This window comes from Petromyzon marinus, chromosome 24, assembly GCF_048934315.1.
Source record: "Petromyzon marinus isolate PM22_M1 ecotype Great Lakes invasive population chromosome 24, UKy_Petmar_22M1.pri1.0, whole genome shotgun sequence".
NCBI classification, from domain to species: Eukaryota; Metazoa; Chordata; class Hyperoartia; order Petromyzontiformes; family Petromyzontidae; genus Petromyzon; species Petromyzon marinus.
In genome coordinates, this window is record NC_133690.1 from 16,345,853 (window position 1) to 16,360,835 (window position 14,983).

The 14,983-nt window shown below is 47.6% G+C and overlaps 1 protein-coding gene across 4 annotated transcripts in view; it reads left to right on the forward strand.

Moving 5' to 3' along the window:
- The first annotated feature begins 262 nt into the window (after window positions 1–262).
- LOC116945620 (phosphatidylserine synthase 2-like) overlaps window positions 263–14,983 on the forward strand; it is a 38,260-nt gene continuing 23,539 nt past the window's right edge. The window contains exons 1-3 of one of the 4 annotated variants that reach the window (XM_076069452.1): window positions 263–888; window positions 928–1,165; window positions 3,297–3,755. In XM_076069452.1, the coding sequence (XP_075925567.1) occupies window positions 3,598–3,755 (158 nt within the window). In that variant the 5' untranslated portion in view covers window positions 263–888; window positions 928–1,165; window positions 3,297–3,597. Of the gene's footprint in view, window positions 1,166–3,296; window positions 3,756–14,983 lie in introns of all 4 variants that reach the window. The other 3 variants (XM_076069454.1, XM_076069453.1, XM_032960108.2) reach the window with 3 other exon arrangements.

A 14,983-nucleotide genomic window follows, 5' to 3' on the forward strand; every position in this document is an offset into this window, starting at 1 on the left:
GGGGGTGTGGGTGGTGTGGTGGTGGGGTTGGTGGTGGTGGTGATGTGGTGTGGTGGTGGGGTTGGTGGTGGGGTTGGTGGTGGTGGGTGGTGGTGGTGGTGTGGTGGTGGTGGTGGTGGGGGTGTGGATGGTGGGGGTGTGGGTGGTGAGGGTGGTGTGGGTGAGGGTGGTGTGGGTGGTTGTGGTGGTGATGGTTGTGGTGGGGGTGAGGGTGGTGGTGGTGGGGGGTGTGGGTGGAGAATGACGCTGACGCACGAAGTCGCGCGGCTCATTCCTGCGCAGCGGAGTTTGAGAAACCGGCTCGGCCAGAGGCAGCCCCCCCCCCCACTTCTCGCAACTTGTCACTGCTGCGTGCAAGCCGCAGAAGCAGCAGCACTCTTCAGCATACACACAGGGCAAGGCACACAGTAGCAGTCTTCAGCATACACACAGGGCAAGGACACACAGCAGCAACAGTCTTCAACATACACACAGGGCAAGGACACACAGCAGCAGCAGTCTTCAACATACACACAGGGCAAGGGCACACAGTAGCAGCTTCAACATACACACAGGGCAAGGCACACATTACACAGCAGCAGTCTTCAGCATACACAGAGAGCAAGGCACACAGCAACAGTCTTCAACATACACACAGGGCAAGGACACACAGCAGCAGCAGTCTTCAGCATACACACAGAGCAAGGACGCACAGCAGCAGTCTTCAACATACACACAGGGCAAGGTACACAGTAGCAGCAGCCTTCAACATACACACAGGGCAAGGACACACAGCAGCAAGTCTTCAACATACACACAGGGCAAGGCACACAGCAACAGTCTTCAGCATACACACAGGGCAAGGCACACATTACACAGCAGCAGTCTTCAACATACACACAGGGCAAGGCACACAGTAGCAGCAGTCTTCAACATACACACGGCAAGGCACACAGTAGCAGCAGTCTTCAACATACACACAGGGCAAGGCACACATTACACAGCAGCAGCAGTCTTCAGCATACACACAGGGCAAGGCACACATTACACAGCAGCAGCAGTCTTGAACATACACACAGGGCAAGGCACACAACAACAGTCTTCAACATACACACAGGGCAAGGCACACAGCAGCAGCAGCAGCGGCAATAATTAGAAGATTGGCGCGTGGATGTCGGCGTCGGAGGTACTGTATGTGTGGTGTTGTTATTGTTGTTGTGTGCGAGTGTTGTTGGTTGATGGTCAAAGGAGTTCCCTTTCTGTTGATGGTCAAAGGAGTTCCCTTTCTGCCTTACCCTCCCTGCTCCCCGCCACTCGCTGCTGTTGAGTTGCGTGGCGATGATGGCACGAGTCGTCGTGTTGCGACTAGGGGAGATAAAGGCGGCCGGGCGTGGTGCTGGCCACCCCCCCCCCCCCTCGTGTGCCACAGTGCCGGCCCTCCAGAGGCGCAACTTCGCTCGCAGCACTTGGCCCAACAGTCTGTTGAGGCTAGACGGGGGATCTTTGTTGTGTGGTGTGTGTGCTGTGTTATGTATGGTGTGTGTGTTGTGTATGTGTTGTGTGTTATGTATGGTGTGTGTTGTGTGTTGTGTATGGTGTGTGTTGTGTATATGTTGTGTGTGTGTTGTGTATGGTGTGTATGTGCTGTGTGTGTTGTGTGTTATGTATGGTGTGTGTGTTATGTATGGTGTGTGTGCTGTGTATGTTGTGTGTGTTGTGTATGTGTTGTGTGTTATGTATGTTGTGTGTTATGTATGGTGTGTGTGTTGTGTGTTATGTATGGTGTGTGTGCTGTGTATGTTGTGTGTGTATGGTGTGTGTTGTGTATGTGTTGTGTGTTATGTATGGTGTGTGTGCTGTGTATATTGTGTATGGTGTGTGAGTGTGTTGTGTATGTGTTGTGTATGGTGTGTGTGTGTGTGCTGTGTGTGTGCTGTGTTATGTATGTTGTGTGTAGTGTGTTGTGAGTGAGTGTAGTGATGTTCACAATGCTTCTCTCTCCACATGTGGTTGTGTCGCTGTGTGTGTGTGCCGTGTGTATTGGGGAATGTGTGATGGGATGGCTGTGTTGTGTTTATATATAAGTGTTATAGTGTGGTACTGTACAGTACCGACAACATGTTCTATTGCTTGTGTGTCAATATAGTGTACTGCATTTATAATTATTCATAATGTGTTGCGTGTACTGCATACTGTACGTATTGTGTGAGTGTACTCAGTGCAGTATTTATAATGTACTTTTCAATGTGTTGTGTTTGTTGTGCTGTGCCGTGTGTGTGTTAATCTCAAGGCCAAATTGAAAGTGATTCCGTGTGGTGTCTGCATATGTTGTAGTTACACCTACAGTACACATCGTCACTAGTTACACCTACAGTACACATCATCACTAGTTACACCTACAGTACACATCATCACTAGTTACACCTACAGTACACATCGTTACTAGTTACACCTACAGTACACATCGTCACTAGTTACACCTACAGTACACATCGTCACTAGTTACACCTACAGTACACATCGTCACTAGTTACACCTACAGTACACATCGTTACTAGTTACACCTACAGTACACATCGTCACTAGTTACACCTACAGTACACATCGTCACTAGTTACACCTACAGTACACATCGTCACTAGTTACATCTACAGTACACATCGTCACTAGTTACACCTACAGTACACATCGTCACTAGTTACACCTACAGTACACATCACTAGTTACACCTACAGTACACATCGTCACTAGTTACACCTACAGTACACATCGTCACTAGTTACACCTACAGTACACATCGTCACTAGTTACACCTACAGTACACATCGTCACTAGTTACACCTACAGTACACATCGTCACTAGTTACACCTACACACAAGCTGCTGTGTGTTAAGTTGCGACAGAATTCGGTGTTGGGAGGTCTTCATATAGCAGTGGACTTAGTAAGGGTTGTAACCCATTGATATATATGTATATTGCGTGTGTATACAACATTTGTATATGCTGAATGTGTGTATGTTCCTCCGGTAGGTTGACTCAGCCATAAATGTGTATCAGTGTGTGGTGGGCTCTGATCACAACCCCCCACCCCCTTGTGTGCTTGTGTAAGGCTGCCTTTGTTAATCTGTATAGGACTCTGTAAATGACTTATTTTTTATTTTACACTGATCCTAAATGGTTTTGCCTTGAATAGTTGACTTATAAATTACACTTTAAGTGAGGTTTCATATACACTACAGTGAGTGGTCCTGTAAACGAATATTCTGGGCTCGCAGTAAACTTTACCTGTCTTTTGCAATTGTCCATCTTGTTTCAGACAACCGACAACATCGTCATCATCATCTTCGCTTGTCATTCACACCTGTTCGTAAGATCATAATTATATTATCATCACGTTTGAACAGTTGGTACCATCAGTAAGTAGGCTTCGTCCCATCGTCATCATTATTGACAATCGGTGACATCCCTTAGCCATTCGGTATTACCATCACCGTCATCATCCATCACCATAATTCACCACCTTGCAGTGGCACGCACAAGTAAGAAAGCCATCGTCAACGTCATCATCATCATCCAGGTGATCGTCGTCATCATCATCGTGGAGATAGCCGTGAGTGATGGCGGATGGTGGAGGATGTTCGCAACACGGGGATGCCTCTGGAGGAGACTGCAGCACTTGTGAGTCCGAGAGCCCTGGGATAAGCGAGAGCCCACGTCCCCTACTCCCCTCGGAGGAAGACCGCGTTCTAGATGAGGAGCCCAACACCTTCTTCTGGTGAGCACAGTCCCTGAAACTCTCCCCGCAGTACTCTCTGTGGAGCCTTGTTGTGCTCTTCCCTGCCCTCATTGGCTGAGAACATCCCGATATGCAGAGGATCGCAGAGCTCGGTTGGCAATAGTTGGCGCGCCGGCTCGCCGGTCCGTGGTTCTGCTTGCAATCCGAGTCGCTCTCCGAGAGAAGTGAGCCGTGAGAGTTTGTGTCATTCGAATTTGGTTCGGATTGTGAATCATGTTGCGAGCACAATCCGTGTATAGTTCGCACGCAAAATTAAAACGACGTAAAATATTTAAGAGGGGAAAAGGAAGCCACCTGTATATGAATGTGAATATGATTGTGTTGGCTGGCACAGTGGTTCGTATACACAGTTGAGTGACAAAACAAAAATTGCGTTTGACTTCCATCCCTCTGGGGCGGTTAAAACTAGTCCTATACCAATTTGTGGGAAGTCTACAATGGTCTTTTAATACCACCTGACCATGGATTTTTACCGCTGACTCAAGGCCACCCAAGGAAATATACGTATTTAACCAGAGAATGAGATCTACCATTGAGACACACGAAACATAATCTTTTTGCAAGGGCCATCTGGGTGTCTGTGGCCATCTTTCGCAGGCTCTAATCTGTTAATGATCCACCAACCTCTCCATCCGTCTCGCTGTATTGGAGGTGGACTGGGCGGTGTGGGGAATGCTCGTGGTTGATATGTAGGTGAGGGTAAGACCTAAATAAAGGTGGTGGGTGCTAATTAAACTCTTCAGATCAGACTTGTGCAGTCTCGTGTCGACTGTGCAGCAGCTGCAAGGATCTGGCTGGAGGAAAGAAGTGATGCTGAGATATGGTGGTAGCATTAACGACCGCTGGTAGTCGATACAAACCCGCGTTGTTCTGGAGCATTACGGGTAAACGCATATATTCGTAAAACTCTATTCTGTGACCCCACATATAAATAAATAAAACATTAAGCCATCAGCACATTGGCTTTCCAGATCAATATTGTTTAAATTTTATTTGAGTACTTTTTATTTTTTTATTTTACTTAAAAAAATGTGGTTTTCTATTTGCGTGACTTCACCGAAAGAACCAAGAATACAATATTATTCAGCAGCATTTGTTTAAGCAATCGGACTCTGGCACTCGTTTCGATATTCAGGGTCTCAACAGCAGAATCAGGCTTTATATTCTTGGTTCTTTCGGTAAAGTCACGTAGAAGGGAAACTATAAAATAATAAAAATATAAAACAGTAATTTTATTGTTTCCCTCTGACGTGACTTTACCGAAAGAACCAAGAATATGAATCCCTGCAGTCACGAAAGCTTGAAATCAAAATAGAATCAGGCTTGTTAAGCAAATAGTGGCTTTTGTACCCTGACACCTGGCCTCTGCTTTTTTGACAAAGGACACCAAAAAAGCCTTCAACAAACATGTCTTTTGGTTGTGTTTGTGACGTGGTGGTTGACTCCCGTGTGTGGCGTGTTTTTTATTTTGTTACGAAATGGACACAAAAAGACTTCTCTGCATCTCCTTTTCGTGCTGGGCAATTACAGTTTTGGCCATATGTCGGGTACAGTGCAAAAAGAGTTGAATAAACATGACAACTGTGCATGAAAATGTTTTAGCTTGACACGGTTATGTCTTTCCTTGCTGTACCGCAGTTGTAGTGCGTTATTCCGTAATAATGTTGCAGTTTGCGCGTTCAGATTTGAAACCTGAGTTTAATTCCCAGACACGACTAACAATTGGGCAGGGCTACGGTTATGGCTATATTTTCGTGGGCGTTGCATCTTTACGGGTTATCATTTAAAAAATCTATGTTTTGTTGGGACAACTTTACTTGGGGTTCAGGATTATTTCATATTAGATTATTGTTCGTGATTAGATTCGTTTGGGGGGAGGGTTAGGGGAAGGGTTAGGGTTTTAGAAAGCGTTTTGAAAACCTAATTGCATTCTAATGGGGTCACATTCAAAAAAAAATTGGGGAAGGAATGCCAGTGATGCCGTGTAATGTGTGTAGCATCGTAGAACAAGCACAGCACACTGCTTTGTGGTAAGCTATGAATAAACGGTACATTACAACACTGCCTACAACCGGATCGCGCTGAATGAACCTGATCTGATTGGGGCTCAGAAGCCTAACCGGGGTCGAGTCCGGTTAGCACTTGGATACTACCACCCGCTTGGAAATACCCTGTGCTGTAGGTGAGGGCTGCGGTACAGCAATGGATTCTTGAATCCACCTTTACAGAGCTGTGAGTGTTGCCTTCCACCCCCAACTTGTATGTGTGGCGGGTCTTGTCTGGGTGCGAACCACTCGCGAATGGGATTGGTCACGCGTTCCTCAGCAGCAAGCGCCCTCCTGAAAACGAGGCGCGAGACTCGGTGACTTTTATGAGTGAATGAATAAATAAATTACTTTATTACGAGTGTACGGGCACTGTGTTATGTACAGTGCAGTGGTGTCCTCTGTAAGTCAGGCGCTCATTAGCAGTATATTATGTAATGAATTGTGCAATGTAGTGGTGGTATACGGTGCGAACTATATTGGGGTGCTGCGGTGGCAAGATGTTAACTACCTCGTCTGGTGTACAGGAGGTCGTGGGATCAACCCGACCTGACGCTTGCTGCTGTATATTTGGAGTTTGCATGTCTCTCCCCGTGGTCGCGTGGATTTTTCTCCAGGTCCTCCGGTTTTTCTCTCCACATTTAGAAACGTGCGATTCGAATATTTGGCTGATAACACATTTCCACGTGGTGAGCCACTTCGTTTGGCTATCATTTGTGGATGTCAGTGTCTCCAGTGGCTTCACGGGTGGCGTGAAACTGATGCATGCAGCACACAGTACCACGATTAAAAAAACACCGACGCTTACACGCTCGCATCGCTCATTGCATCACAAGGGCAAGAGTAGATATGAAGCAGTGAAGCGATGCATCGCGTTCCAGACCTGCAGCCACTGGAGGAACCACGATCCGCTGTGTGGAGTTGGTGGATGACGTGCTCAGAATAATGCTTCACTGTGCAATGTCCTGGATTGGGTTTTTGTGATCCTTTGAGAAGAACATTTGTCGAGGACTGCCCCTGCATTTGTTTTTCTTTGTCTATGTTAAAGCAAAAGAAAGAGGGGGTGCTTAAGTTCGTTCGTTTCCTTCGTTTCTCAATCGGCTTGACCTGGTGTGGGTCCCGACGGCAGCATGTTGAGTTGAGCGGTGCAGACCATCCCTTTCCCTGGCAACGGACTCTAGCTCTTCCTGGGGAATTCCCAGGCATTCCCAGGCCAGCCGAGTGACAAAATCTCCCACCAGCATGTCCTGGGCTGGTCCCGGCGTCTTCTCCCAGTGCTAAGTAAAAAAAAAAATGGACAACGGCCAGTTTTACCGCTTAAAAATAAAATAATAGAGAATATAGCTAACCGTCGTCATATCTACAGTTGCCATACGTTTACCACCAACGGATGGATGATGAATGGCATGCAATCCCCACTCTCTCGCTCTGCCTTCGCCTGAATACGCAGCACCCTTACGCGCACTGGCTGGTAACCGCTCCATCTCTGTTGCTTTGCAACTCGCTGATGGCAGTGAGGTGGTGTTCGCCAAGCTGTGTTCTCTCTCTCTCCCCCATTACACGTTCTTTGTGGAGTTTAAAATTCAAGCCGTATGATTGTACAAGGTGAGAGCTCTCCGTTTCTCTTGGGGTTGTCGCTTGCATACCAGCATTGTTTGCGGTTCATGTTTTAAAAAGTTTAGCCGTTTGAAGGCTGGTGGGAACACACGTATACCGTGCATTAAATGTTACTGCCCTTCATCAACCCACTACTGGATGAAGGTCCCCAATGCCTTTCAGTCATAGGCGCTGTTGGACCGTTCTTAAAAAAAAACAAGAACTAAACTTTTTATTTTACCAGACAAAGCCCACTGAGCTTTATAGATCTTTTTTCAGAAGCGACCTGGCCACAAATCATAGCTCAACGTAGTGGCTTATCATGTGGACATGTGTAGCCACCAAATACTCTTCAACGCATGTTTATAAATGTGGAGGGAAAAACCAGAGGACCCGGAGAAAAATCCACGCGACCACGAGGAGAGAGACACGCAAGCTCCAAATATATAGACTTCAGGGTCGGGATCGAACCCACTACCTCCTTCATACCAGGCGAGGTAGTTAACATCTCACCATCAGGGTGCTCTAAAAATGATTCTTTAATCGGGGGTGCCCAGGACCGGCTCAGACCTCACTCGCCGCTGCTGCTGTTGTTGCTGTGAGTTTAACTGCGGGTCATCGTTTTCACAACGCACTGTACGAACACCTATTTTACTGACCATGGTGGGATAATGAGGGTTTTGATGATAATGTTGGTAATGATGCTGATGCTGTTTTTTTCTGTTCGTGACTGCTATTAAGTGTATAACAATGAGATTCACCCCGCCCCCACCTCCCCTTTCGCAGTTCCATTAATGATCGTGATCCAAGGTCACGATTGAATTCAAGTGTACTCTTGGTTTTATTGTTGTTAATGTAGCGACCATTAGCGTCTTACAGGAATTGCGTGATCCCATTTAATACAACGTACGCGGATTTAAAAAAAAACGATTCTCACAAACGCAATTTTGCGCATTCATCATAAGCTTAAGAATTGATCTACATTAATCGAGGCATCATTACACCCCTAATTGCTGATGACGACCACTAGCGTGACAGCTGTCTGATGTGTATTCGGGTTGTGCCGCACGGGAGACACTGTACAGCACAACCACGAAAAACCTGTGCAGTGTTACGTTCATGATCGGCATGATCGTCATGTGTGTGTGTTGAACTTCTTTAGCACAGCACGTAGCCGACCGTGCAATTCGCAGGTGCGGTATATTTATCTGTTGGCATTCAAATGATCTGAATGGGTTTCCAACTCACAATTGCTCAAATCTTACCGCGCATTGAGCCGTATTCCCGCCCTGCCAGTTACATTCAGTGTTACAGTGAGGGGAAAAAAGTATTTGATCCCCTGCTGATTTTGTACGTTTGCCCACTGACAAAGAAATGATCAGTCTATAATTTTAATGGTAGGTTTATTTGAACAGTGAGAGACAGAATAACAACACAAAAATCCAGAAAAACGCATGTCAAAAAATGTTATAAATTGATTTACATTTTAATGAGGGAAATAAGTATTTGACTCCTCTGCAAAACATGACTTAATACTTGGTGGCAAAACCCTTGTTGGCAATCACAGAGGTCAGACGTTTCTTGTAGTTGGCCACCAGGTTTACACACATCTCAGGAGGGATTTTGTCCCACTCCTTTTTGCAGATCTTCTCCAAGTCATGAAGGTTTCAAGGCTGACGTTTGGAAACTCGAACCTTCAGCTCCCTCCACAGATTTTCTATGGGATTAAGGTCTGGAGACTGGCTAGGCCACTCCAGGACCTTAATGTGCTTCTTCTTGAGCCACTCTTTTGTTGCCTTGGCCGTGTGTTTTGGGTCATTGTCATGCTGGAATACCCATCCACGACCCATTTTCAATGCCCTGGCTGAGGGAAGGAGGTTCTCACCAAAGATTTGACGGTACATGGCCCCGTCCATCATCCCTTTGATGCAGTGAAGTTGTCCTGTCCCCTTAGCACAAAAACACCCCCAAAGCATAATGTTTCCACCTCCATGTTTGACGGTGGGGATGGTGTTCTTGGGGTCATAGGCAGCATTCCTCCTCCAAACACGGCGAGTTGAGTTGATGCCAAAGAGCTCCATTTTGGTCTCATCTGACCACAACACTTTCACCCAGTTGTCCTCTGAATCATTCAGATGTTCATTGGCAAACTTCAGACGGGCATGTATATGTGCTTTCTTGAGCAGGGGGACCTTGCGGGCGCTGCAGGATTTCAGTCCTTCACGGCGTAGCGTGTTACCAATTGTTTTCTTGGTGACTATGGTCCCAGCTGCCTTGAGATCATTGACAATATCCTCCCGTGTAGCTCTGGGCTGATTCCTCATCGTTTTCATGATCATTGCAGCTCCACGAGGTGAGATCTTGCATGGAGCCCCAGGCCGCGGGAGATTGACAGTTCTTTTGTGTTTCTTCCATTTGCGAATAATCACACCAACTGTTGTCACCTTCTCATCAAGCTGCTTGCCAATGGTCTTGTAGCCCATTCCAGCATTGTGTAGGTCTACAATCTTGTCCCTGAAATCCTTGGAGAGCTCTTTGGTCTTGGCCATGGTGGAGAGTTTGGAATCTGATTGATTGCTTCTGTGGACAGGTGTCTTTTATACAGGTAACAAGCTGAGATTAGGAGCACTTCCTTTAAGAGTGTGCTCCTAATCTCAGCTCGTTGCCTGTATAAAAGACACCTGGGAGCCAGAAATCTTTCTGATTGAGAGGGGGTCAAATACTTATTTCCCTCATTAAAATGCAAATCAATTTATAACATTTTTGACATGCGTTTTTCTGGATTTTGTTGTTGTTATTCTGACTCTCAATGTTCAAATAAAGCTACCATTAAAATTATAGACTGATCATTTCTTTGTCAGTGGGCAAACGTACAAAATCAGCGGGGGATCAAATACTTTTTTTCCCTCATTGTACGTATGTTCAAGTTACGAAGCTACGTTTGTGTGTGTGTGCGATCGCTGGGATGGTAATGATGTTTTGAAACGCGTCACTAGCATAGGTGAACAACGCCTTTGGAATGGGAGTGGCGGCAGCAGGGCGCGTTTAGCAGCCGAGCGTCATCGATGAATTCAACACCCGAGGACAAAATTGTCATCAGACCCACACCTGCGCTCGTGAGAAGCACTCTCGGCATCATTTGCACAGCAGCTAGCCAGCCAGCGAAACGTGTTCTACACGTATAGCTTTGCTGGCATGCCTGGAGCAAATCTGTCAGGTCCTTCTTGGTTACGGTTCAAACTTAGTTGGGAAAACGAGGCAGCCACGTCAAGGGCAGCTTCCGTTGTTTCTCCCCTGATGTGGAGACGGCCGATGAATCCGAGATTCGCACCAGTTTAGTGGTTCCTCCTTAGACTTCCCACGAGTCTCTAAAGATTAGGTGGCCAAGAAGATGCGCGAATCTGTGCATCGGTTTGCCGAATGGCGATTTGTATTGTTGGCGCTCCCGAAGATAATGCCGTAAATATTTCACATTACGCCTGCCCCCCCCCCCCCTTTTTCATTTGAACAATAAAAGGCATGCGTACATGCTCGCTCACTGCATTAATATGTCGCACGTATAAAGTGTGATAATTTAACAGCCCTTCGTGTCAATACACATCTCTGACAACACATCGGCATTCCGTACAAGAGCGCAGTTTTTTTTAAAATTATTTTTATACATGTACGAACCAAGCGCATTTTGGAAACTTGACATCTACACTGCACAATCGGTGCTTTGACTCTAGTCTCGTCCCAGTAGAGTTTTTCTTTACTGGCACAGGGCAGTCTATATTTAGCTCCTACCAGCGGGGTGACTAACAATGTCTCTGTATGCTTTGCTCAGCCAAGCTATTGCTCGTAATGCTGCCCAGCCCATAGACCAATGTTGGATGAAGTCCTCTCCCATGCTTTGAATGACAGAGGCTTTTTTGGCCATACTTCACCACGCCGGTCAGTGTCGATTCAGCTATCACTCAACCACCGATGTTAACTGTGACCAGGTATCGAACTCTGGTCACCAGGTTCATGACCGTGCCAATGCTTCTAATGCCCGCATGAAAACTTGTACACAGGTCTGTCTACCCGCGTATTGGCTGTTCGGCAACGTAGGAGGGCTCATAAATTGCGGCGACTAGCTACGGTATTTAACGTTGTGTAATGCCTGTTGTTTATGTGGCTCTCTGCCATCATTTTGTACTGTATGCGGTTCTCCTTGCTTCTCTTTGTGGAGCTTCTTAGACCGACCAAGAATATGTAACGAAATATAAAAAGCGCCAAAAGAGGCACGGAGAGATACACGCTCAGAATTCAGAATCTTTTATCAGGATATTTATTGAGACTGGAGGAGGAACCCGATGACTTATGAAGCTCTTCGCAGATGTCCGGTAGGACCGGGTCAGAAAGTTACTCCAACAATAACACAAACACCGAATTACACCGAGGTACAGCGAGAGGAGCACTTGGATCGGGGGAGAAATATGCAAAATTAGAGGCAATATGTCAAGGAGAGTTAAGTGGGTTTTGGCCGGACACATTATGGCAAGAAGGGGAGATGGTCGATGGGATGAAACCGGTTAAGGAATGGCAGTCAGAGGAGGGAATGCGCCGGAGATGACGATCACCACGGAGATGGAGCAACGAAATCAGCCCGTGCGCCGGAGTGAGGTGGAGGATTATGAGAAATGGGCGATAGCGTGGGAGAGGCTTTCATCCAGCAGTGGATAGACCATGACTGAGAGGGAGCACATCGCAGGAGATTTGGTGATTGGCGTTGTATGACATCTAATAGCAACACATGGGTGCGTTTAATTACGCTTCGAGCCTGTGATGACACTGTCGCCCGCTGCGTTTGAAATGTTTCACAGTTTTGAAAGAGCCGTGTTGCACAATCGCTACGGGTTATAATTATTATGTCCTGTCAGACATCTCATGGCGATTTTGAGCTTACAGATTAAACAGATACACTGGGCGGGAATCATTAATCACTAAACCCAAACAGTTTCGCGATTAATGATTCCAAATGTTTGGCATTTAAAATGTTTAAGATATTAAAAAAAAACTCTAAGGACGTGAGCGGTGGTCTGTGTTAGGTCAGTGTCAATGCCACATACTTAGGTTATGCACAGCCGAAAGATTTACTTATGAATATTTACGTTACTTGTGATGAGCTCGCCGCTCGTTCTTGGTGAAAAGAATTGTCATCGGGAATGCGCTGTGAGGAGGAGAGGCGTAAAACCGAGATTAAGGAGCTATCTGTAAATTAATTTAGGTAAAAAAATAGTTATACATTTACAGCCGTTAAGTTAATCCACTGCTGCGTGAAGGCCTGTAGGTCACGATGGTAGTTTGTTTGACCATATCTCTTCATGCTGATCTACGCTGGTTGAATATGAAGTGGAGGGGGGACTTGGACCTGGGTATGAGAGGGGGGCATCGTCATCATTGGGTAAAGTTGAAAGGAAAAAAAAACCCGTTGCTGGGCAGCGTCATTTGAATTCACCCTTCATGCCAGAGGCACGGTGTAGGAGTAGCTCGTGGCAAGTTGAAATTCCTTGTCATCACTTTACTCATTTGCAAACGCAATTTTGGCACGCGTTCACTTTCGAGTCCTCGTTATGAGCTCTGATGCCACGCCAGAGTTGCACCGTATAGCCTTTAACAGACTGTTGGGGCAGGCGCTTTTACCAAGCACCGATTAGGGCCGGCCGCCTTTGTCTCCCCAGAACTGATGTGTTTTTTTACACGTCGCCCTAGGTACTGTACATATTTGAGGCCGAGTCGACCCAGGGGAGGCCCAGGACCGGGTCAAGTATTCGTCACCGATTATTTATTGGTCGTGAGCAGGAATTGAACTCGGGGCCGCCGGGCTCGTAGCGCGGTGCAGTCAACGACTGCGCCACCGCTCCCCTCACCTCGCACCACCGCTCCCCTCACCACCGCTCCCCTCACCACCGCTCCCCTCACCTCGCACCACCGCTCCCCTCACCACCGCTCCCTTCACCACCGCTCCCCTCACCACCGCTCCCCTCACCACCGCTCCCCTCACCTCGCACCACCGCTCCCCTCACCTCGCACCACCGCTCCCCTCACCTCGCACCACCGCTCCTCTCACCACCGCTCCTCTCACCTCTCACCACCGCTCCCCTCACCTCTCACCACCGCTCCTCTCACCACCGCTCCTCTCACCTCTCACCACCGCTCCCCTCACCTCTCACCACCGCTCCCCTCACCTCTCACCACCGCTCCCCTCACCTCGCACCACCGCTCCCCTCACCTCTCACCACCGCTCGTCTCACCTCGCACCACCGCTCCCCTCACCTCGCACCACCGCTCCCCTCACCTCGCACCACCGCTCCCCTCACCTCGCACCACCGCTCCCCTCACCTCGCACCACCGCTCCCCTCACCTCGCACCACCGCTCCCCTCACCTCGCACCACCGCTCGTCTCACCACCGCTCCTCTCACCTCTCACCACCGCTCCCCTCGCCTCTCACCACCGCTCCCCTCACCTCTCACCACCGCTCCCCTCACCTCGCACCACCAGCAAACCCAGCACGTCCCAACTTCTCTTTGTCACCGAGCCTATGAATCTTAATCCGAGTCACCATTTTTCACATCTCGGACCGCGTGCGCTCTGCGCGCCGCTGGCGTGCCCAAACCAGCCCCTGGGGGGCGGGGGGCCCCCCTTTAAAGAGGTTTCCTGGCGCTCGCGGTACATTCAATCCCGTCGTTGCCGGAGGCTCGCTTGTCATCAAGGGTGTGTGTTGACTGTAATAGAGCTTACAAGGCATGTTGTTATTGTTCCGTGCCCCCTGTTTAATTGTGCCGCCACGGTGGGGGTAGGAGGGGACAGGGAGGCGGTGGTGGGGTCGACGGGGGTTGACATGGTGAGGCAAATAACATAACTCGGTTCCATTCTCGCCGCAAAAATACATCCCTGTGGACATGGGAGTCACGCCTGCTCATGCAAATTCCTACACCCCTGTCCAAACATTAAACGAATTTAGTTTCCAGCAAATCCACGAAAGTAATGTTCTGAAACAACTGTCCTACCTCAAAGGGTCCTCCTCTACCGGAGCAGATAGTTTTCCCGTCTTTGCTCTACTAACTGTTGGTCACCTAATATACAAACCTATAGCCCATATTTTCAACCTGTCCATCAAAGAAGCATCAGTTCCTCTAGAATGGAAACATTCCTATGTCCGTCCACTTCACAAAGGGGGCCCTAAAGATGATCCCAATAACTACCGACCTATCTCAATTTTGTCCCCATTGATGAAAATTTTTGAAAAATTATTGACCTACCAAATTAGCAGTTTCCTGTCCACCAACAATCTACTACATCTAAAACAATCTGGGTTCCGAAAAAAATACAGCACCACATCTGCTGCATTGGACTCTCTGAATCAAATTTACAGTAGCCTTGATAATAAGCAGTACTGTGTCTGTCTATTTCTTGACCTGTCCAAAGCTTTTGATAGGGTAGACCACAACACCCTGCTTAGTAAACTAAGTTGCCTCGGTTTTTCCGAAAACACAGTAAAATGGTTAAAAAATTACCTATTTTCTCGCACCCAAACTGTA